At 42.8% G+C, this 6801-nt stretch overlaps 1 protein-coding gene across 3 annotated transcripts in view; it reads right to left on the bottom strand.

Annotated features, from left to right (window-relative positions):
- LOC116400970 (protein-methionine sulfoxide oxidase mical2b-like) overlaps window positions 1–6764 on the bottom strand; it is an 8550-nt gene extending 1786 nt beyond the window's left edge. The window contains exons 1-8 of one of the 3 annotated variants that reach the window (XM_031879101.1): window positions 6214–6764; window positions 4796–4917; window positions 4497–4715; window positions 4107–4282; window positions 2464–2831; window positions 1856–1923; window positions 1654–1743; window positions 406–499 (exon numbers count right to left, since the gene is read on the bottom strand). In XM_031879101.1, the coding sequence (XP_031734961.1) occupies window positions 406–499; window positions 1654–1743; window positions 1856–1923; window positions 2464–2831; window positions 4107–4282; window positions 4497–4715; window positions 4796–4917; window positions 6214–6280 (1204 nt within the window). In that variant the 5' untranslated portion in view covers window positions 6281–6764. Of the gene's footprint in view, window positions 1–405; window positions 500–1653; window positions 1744–1855; window positions 1924–2463; window positions 2832–4106; window positions 4283–4496; window positions 4716–4795 lie in introns of all 3 variants that reach the window. The other 2 variants (XM_031879099.1, XM_031879100.1) reach the window with 2 other exon arrangements.
- Window positions 6765–6801: the final 37 nt, after the last annotated feature.

Genomic DNA, 6801 nt, shown 5'->3' with positions numbered 1-6801 from the left:
GGGGGGGGGATGTAGCAGGGTTAGAAAGGAAGGACAGCGGCAGGAATTTTCACATCAATTACATAAAGCCATTATGAGAAAAAAATAGAAATCATACTGGAATCAAACACACATCTGCTTTGTGTCAAACTGACAGGACCTCGCCATTCACTAGCACACAAACAAAGCCCAGCACTGTAAACAGCTGGAGCAACAATGAAGTCCCACTGTCTATTGAGAGTGCGGCCATGTAAGTGGGGCTTACAAGGCAATGCTTTTTTGTTCTGAATGGTCTGAAAAGTATGTGGTGAAGAAGAAGAAGAAGAAGAAGAAGAAGAAGAAGAAGAAGAAGAAGGCTTTCACAGTGGAATTGCATTGAGCCGCCATAAAATCATAAAAGCAGCGTTGTGACGCCTTGTTCAGTACCAGTTTCTCCTCTTATGATCTTCTCTATGGCCACTCCTCTCTCCTCCAGATCCCTTTGTTTCTCTGCGACCTCCTCCAGTTGTCTCTGGATGGCCTTAGCAAAGCAAAAAAGAAATAAATCGACACACATGATCAAAGAAATTGTTTATTTGTCCAGAGAACACACTAGTTATAATGATTTCATGATTTAGGGTGACCACGACATCAGTGCTGGAAAGAGATGTTGATGTGTTGTTTTTTAAAATTAATTTTCTATCATTTGTTCTATTCAAAATTGGAAAATTAAATAAAATAAATCATTTATTTCCTTATTAATTGATGAATCAAACACAAAAAAATGAAATAAATAAAAACAGCTTATTTTTCTGTACGTTCGATGTTCAAGTAAAAAATAGGAACTGCAAAAATGGGCCACAGGCTCAATTGAATTCTTCCTATTTTTAATGTGTCAGATTTGTGTGACCAGGATCTCTAATTTGTGTCTCGCACTTGATAAACTTAGCAAATACACTTAAGTGATGGCACTACCTGATTTAATGCCATGGATACAAGATTAAACATCAACATAAGTGGGTTTTTGTGTGTGTGTGTGTGTGTTTTGGAAAATAAAAAAACAAGGCTCAATTTGCTGCCCACAGTCTAACTTACTGTATCCATGGCAACAGTATACTTCTCGTTTCTTGTAAAAGTTTATCTGTTCACACAAGTAAAGACTTAACAGTTTCCAAAATAGCCTACATTGTTGATGTTCAAGCTTTACATATCTATTACATTAAAGTGCAACACGCGAAGAAGTCTGTTACTTCCTGAATAAACATTGAAAAAAAACTCAGAAAAATACCTCAAAACCTGGACAAAACATCAAACTATCTGCATGGCGAGAACTCTGACAGAGTTCAAGGGATAGTTTGACATTTTGGGAAATATTCGTGTTCAGGGAGTCTGAACCACATATTGTTGAAGGGCGCGCTCTACTGACGCCCCTCGCCCCCTTTTCCTTCCTTCTTGAGTTTTCTGGCATCCACAAAAGTGTTTCTTTACCGCCACCTGCTGGACTTTCCCCTTTCCCCATCTGTTAAGGCATTTCAATGGCATGCGGGGAAAAGGCACTTGGCGGAAATGTTCCTGAATGTAGTGTGTATGTGCATAAAAGCTTGCAGTGTTCGGAGACTGCGGACGGCTCTCTAGTTATGAACCATTCCGTTACAAACGAGTGAATCTCAAAAGGCCAGAGAGAGAGAGCAGTACCTGAGCTCTGTGGAGCCTCTTCAGCTGTTCTCTTTTAGCCTGCTGGGCCACCGTCTTCTCCTGCCTCCTCCTCTGTCTTTCTGGACACAGCTGGGACAGGAAGTACATAGAACATTTCAGAAAATGTACCCACACATGCAAATACAGTGAGATCCCCCAGCGCTGTGCTGTCATTCAGTACAAAGACGTGGCTTTTACGAACCTTCTGATTGGATGCCGGGTTTTCATCATCACTAGAGGTGGGCTCTTCAAGATTCTGTAGTCTGGAGGCTAGATATAAACAGAAAAAAAATATACAAAAAAGTGAGAATAGTCTAGGAACATTTTGAGTTTGTACAAAGAAAAACATTTTTCTTAGTATGAATCTATCCATGACAATTGGAAACATCATCAAGTGAGAAGTATGGTCATTTTCTCATAGACTTCTATACAATCAGACTTCTTTTTGTAACTGGAGGCGTCGCCCCCTCATGGTCAGTAGAGAGAATGCAAGTTTTAAGACACTTCCACATCGGCTTCTCTCTCAGTACTGTATATGGAATTGTTGTCCGCTTTTGCCACTCTGACACAAAGAAATGGGAAAATAGGGTAAAAGTTGTCCTTAACATTTATATTCCCCCAGGTCACCTGATACTTGTCTCCAAATAAATGCTTACGTTGCCCGCTACCACGTTCGATAACAACACATTTATTATGTGTTTATATGTCGATGTTGTGCTTGTTGCACCGCCCCCAAGGGGCCAAAACAAATCTCCTCATTCGGGTTTAAAAGATCACGTGCAACGACTTCTGGGGAATCGCTGTGCTCACCTTTGTTTCGGAGGTTGGCGAGTATCGCCCTGATATCCTTTTGCGCCTCCTGGTCCCGCCCCTCACCCTCCGACTCCTTCCTCTTCCTCAGTCTCAGGGACGAGAACAGGTTGACCCTCCTGCCGCGAAGCGAGGCCATGTCGTCAGAGAACCTCCCTCCGGAGTCTCCGCGGCCCTTCAGGGACACCTGCTGCAACAGAGAGGGCAGGTCCTGCTCGGCCCCCCACGCATTGGCCCCTATAGACGCCCAGCGGGCTTTGTACTTGCCGGCCCTCTCATCTCCGGGTGGCTCTGGACCCGCGGCGCTGAAGTTCAACGCTCCCTCTGACATGGGCCTCTGTTTATGGGGGCTGTCACGTTTGGCCCTTCTGGTAACCACAAAATCATAATGTACATTCAATTTGAACTGCATTCAGGAATATTGATGGAAGTATATGTTGGCCATTCCAATGCTCTATTATTTCTCATAAGTTTTTCCAGACATTATTTTGGGGTTGAAACTATTTTTTTCACATATTTGGTGTTAGATTTAACCATTTTTTACCACTCAAATGACAAATGATCAAAACCCCATCCAAAACACCACATAGACTCCAAGACTTTGAAAAAAAATCCATGCTGTTAAAGATATTTTAACATTTATGCAAGAATAGCATTTTTTCGGCGATTGTATGGCGAGCACTTCTGTTCTGGGAACTGCTCGGACACCCCCTTATCAGCAATAATCCTAGGAAGGCCAATACGTTCTCTAAATGCTCTAGGTCTCTAAGTTGTAAAGATTCATCAGGCTGTGATCATCCTAGAGGTCACAACAAGTCATTTTCAACAGTGAAGTCACTGGCTACTATGGGGACTAACATCATCACACATACAATTGGGCTAATTAGATCCACAAGAGTCTCAGCTTTCCATTCCAACCCAATAATTCAATTCCAAGACTATTCAGGGACCCCAGTATGCAGAAATATTCAAATTTACCATTTTTCAGAATAGGCAAAAGTAACAAAAATGCCCCCAAAAACTGCATGGAATTATCATAATTATCTGGGGATGTCTGTAAAGAGGAGACTTGTGTGGACCCATAGAACCCATTTTCATTGATATATCTTGAGGTGGGAGGTCAAGGGACCCCTGTGAACGTGGCTATTCCAGTTTTCTCCCGAACCAAAAATGTTGCCACGCTCCAAAGCCCTATTTCACCGACAAGCTAGCGTGACGTCGTTGGTACCAACGGACAACTTGGGCCAGTGTTTTCTGGGAGCTCACTTTTTTAAAATGATAAAACATTACACAATAGGCCTTTTGAATTATGAGAAGAGCAAATTTGTGCGTAAATGAACTTTCAAAAATGATTAATACCACTTCCGCATCAACTTACATCTTGGATAGGTGAACCAGCCATTTCCAAGAGATATACGTCTGATAAATCACAATTTCGTTTTATGCATGTTATCTAAAACGTACTCGCACATTAAATACTTGCCCGACCCCTCCTCTGGGAAGGACTGCCTTAGGCTTACCTAGTTTCATATGATACCGGTAGCTTCACTCTAGCTTTAAAACCTTGACGAAGTCGCCGGGGAGTTTGAAAAGCTTAATGCCCCGCTTGAAAATAGACTGTGAGCAAAGTGTCATGTACTGACATTGGGACTGCAGCGTTGGACCTGCTGGAGAGATTGGTCACACTAAAAGTCCTCCTGAAGGCGTCCGCTATGAGCTGGAGGGCTGAGGGGGACGAGGCGGAGGTTTGGCTCTGGGACGGTTCCCCGCTCTGGCCCGAGTCCGTCTGAAACTTATCTACTGCTGCCTCTGCTTGTACCTGATAAAAAACATCAAGAGGACAGAGGGAAAAAAATGTGGAATTAGCTCCTCTTATCTGTGCTCACATCGCCCGTCTGTGGACCGCTGCATAATACCGGAAGGAGTAGCGAGAGATAACAATAAAAAAAGCAGAGGAAATAAATTCATGAGCAGGCTTATTCTTCTCTAGAACCACCAATATTGCTTCATTAATAATGACTCCATAACTCCACCTGAAATTTTTGTTCGTTTTGGGTGTTAATCGGCGCTTCCTCCGGTGTGACCAGCATGTCCCAGTTCAGGAGCTTCTCTTTCTCAGAGGGAGATAGCGTCAAGCGCTTCTTTGGGCTGGACGAGTTGCAGGCCGTCTTCGCCAAGTGCTCTTCACTCTTCTCACTTCCCTCTAAGGGATTCTGGGTATCTGCAGATGTCACTGAACTGACCTCGGAGTACTGAGAGAACAGAGAATCTTGTCAGCGCACAAAAAAAAGCAAATTTGCCCACACAGGGTTATTTAAAAAAAAATACATACAGTTTGTTTCTCTATTGAAGTGACCTCCTCGAAGTCGGAGTCCGCTTCGGGGACGGTCTCCGGTCCCTCCTTGTCCTGAGGCCAGCTTCTCTGGAAGTGCTTGATGAAGATCAGAGGGAGTGCTGTGCGAGGGGAAAGAAAAGAACTCGCTTCGTTGTTTTGAGATGGTCGGACATTTATCTTGCCGTCGTCCCAACGGGGTTGAACATGCTCATTGCACGTCGCTTTCAACAAACGTGTCAGCCGAATAATAAATACTGCACATTTTTGCTTTGGAGATTTTTGTGTCATTTAGCCAGATGTAAATAATAACAATGAACGATGACGTCGAATTTCTGCGTTGAAAAAAAGGATCTATTATACGGTAACACCAGCGTAGGTTACACATGTAGTAATAGATTCTTCATAGAACACAATTAAAGGGTAAAATAAATGTGAAACAGAAAAGTATTAAAGGCAGGGTCAGTAATCTTGAGAAACCAGCAAGAGTTTATAAAATGATCCAACCTTAATACCCAGCCGAGTGGTGGTAACTCTTTGCTAGCAGCGCTAGCTCCAAAAGTGGCAAAATTTAGCAAGAAAGTCGCCAAGTCAACACCGACAGTCCCTTCAGGCCTCCTTCCTGAGCCACTCCCCCAAAATTCTCATTACGAACGTAAACGAACAACATGGCTGCAGTTAACGCCTGCAGCTTTCGAGCTAGCAGCATGTGGGAGACTGCGATGAGTGCACGGGCCGATTACATGCAGGTGGACGCGCAGTTAGAACGATCTCATCACTTTTCCTGCTACAGCCACCTGATTTCTTTTCTTCTTGTTTTTTGGCAGAGCATTTGATTCATTGGTTTCTGTCAGGATGTAATCAGAATTGCAACAAAAGTATCAAAAAATGTTTCTGAAGAAGATTACCAACCCTGCCTTTAAAACTTCAGATTTGTATAAAGTCGCAGTGTATCCAATAAACTACAACCACTGTGAAGCATTGACCGTACATCACAGTGGTGATGTTGTGGTACTAGACAGAACAAGTGATCTAGAGCTGCAACATTTGTTTTGGGGGGGGTGGATGAGGCTATAGAGCAAATGATGAACAAGCCTGATGAAAAAGAAGAAAAACAGAACTTTTGGCAATGACTGCTGTAAGGACAACACTGGCCTCTAGCGTTGTACGTGCTGCATTACAACAGTGTTCATATACTCTCGCCTCATGAATGAATATAAAAAAGGTTTGATCAAAAATGACAAGAAATCCCAACTATTATTGCAAAACACCAAATTACAGAAAGAATAACAGAGACAGACCAGGACTTCAGTTCTCAATCAAACCTCAACAAAGACACAGTGAAAAAACAGTGAAGTTAAATGAAAAACGGGAGGAGCAAAGCCCAGACGGATGAAATAACAATCGGAGGTACTCACTTGCTCTGATCTTCCGTCTCCATCGATTATTCTGTTTAGTGTTACAGTGATCTGCAGAGGCAGACATAAGAGGTCAAAACAAAAGAAAGCGTCTCGTGTTACATGATAAAAGCGCAAAGTCCCAGTCCGGGGTCATCCCCGTGTTCCCCAGGGTCCTCGTCATAAGAGGTTGGTGAGGGGCGATCTTCGCAGTACTAATTGCAAACCGACAAAGGGAGATTTTATATGGTAAAAATCCATTCAGCCACTGTGGAGATATCAATGTCGAAAAAAAAGGGTCTGGCCAGCAAATTTGAGGGTGTAGGTGTCAAGAAGTACAACATCAGTAAATTGTATGCGGTAGGTGAGTGGTGTCCCTCCAATAGTTGTTGAGATATGAGCATGCCAAAATGTAAATGAATGAACAGCTCATGAAAAAGTTAAAAACACCTGGCTGATTCATACCTTGTATTTTAACGTCTTCTGAATACGTGTGCAACTAGATATATTTTACAACTAAATGGTCTGTTTCCTTGACTAAAGCTGGTAGTCTGCTGTCACTCACTCAGTATAGTAATAGGTATGTATGTATGTATGTATGTATGTATG

This window comes from Anarrhichthys ocellatus, unplaced genomic scaffold (assembly GCF_004355925.1).
Source record: "Anarrhichthys ocellatus isolate YVR2014 unplaced genomic scaffold, GSC_Weel_1.0 scaffold227, whole genome shotgun sequence".
Classification (NCBI taxonomy): domain Eukaryota; kingdom Metazoa; phylum Chordata; class Actinopteri; order Perciformes; family Anarhichadidae; genus Anarrhichthys; species Anarrhichthys ocellatus.
Note: the sequence above shows the minus strand (reverse complement) of the source record. Positions and strands in the feature narration are given on the sequence as shown.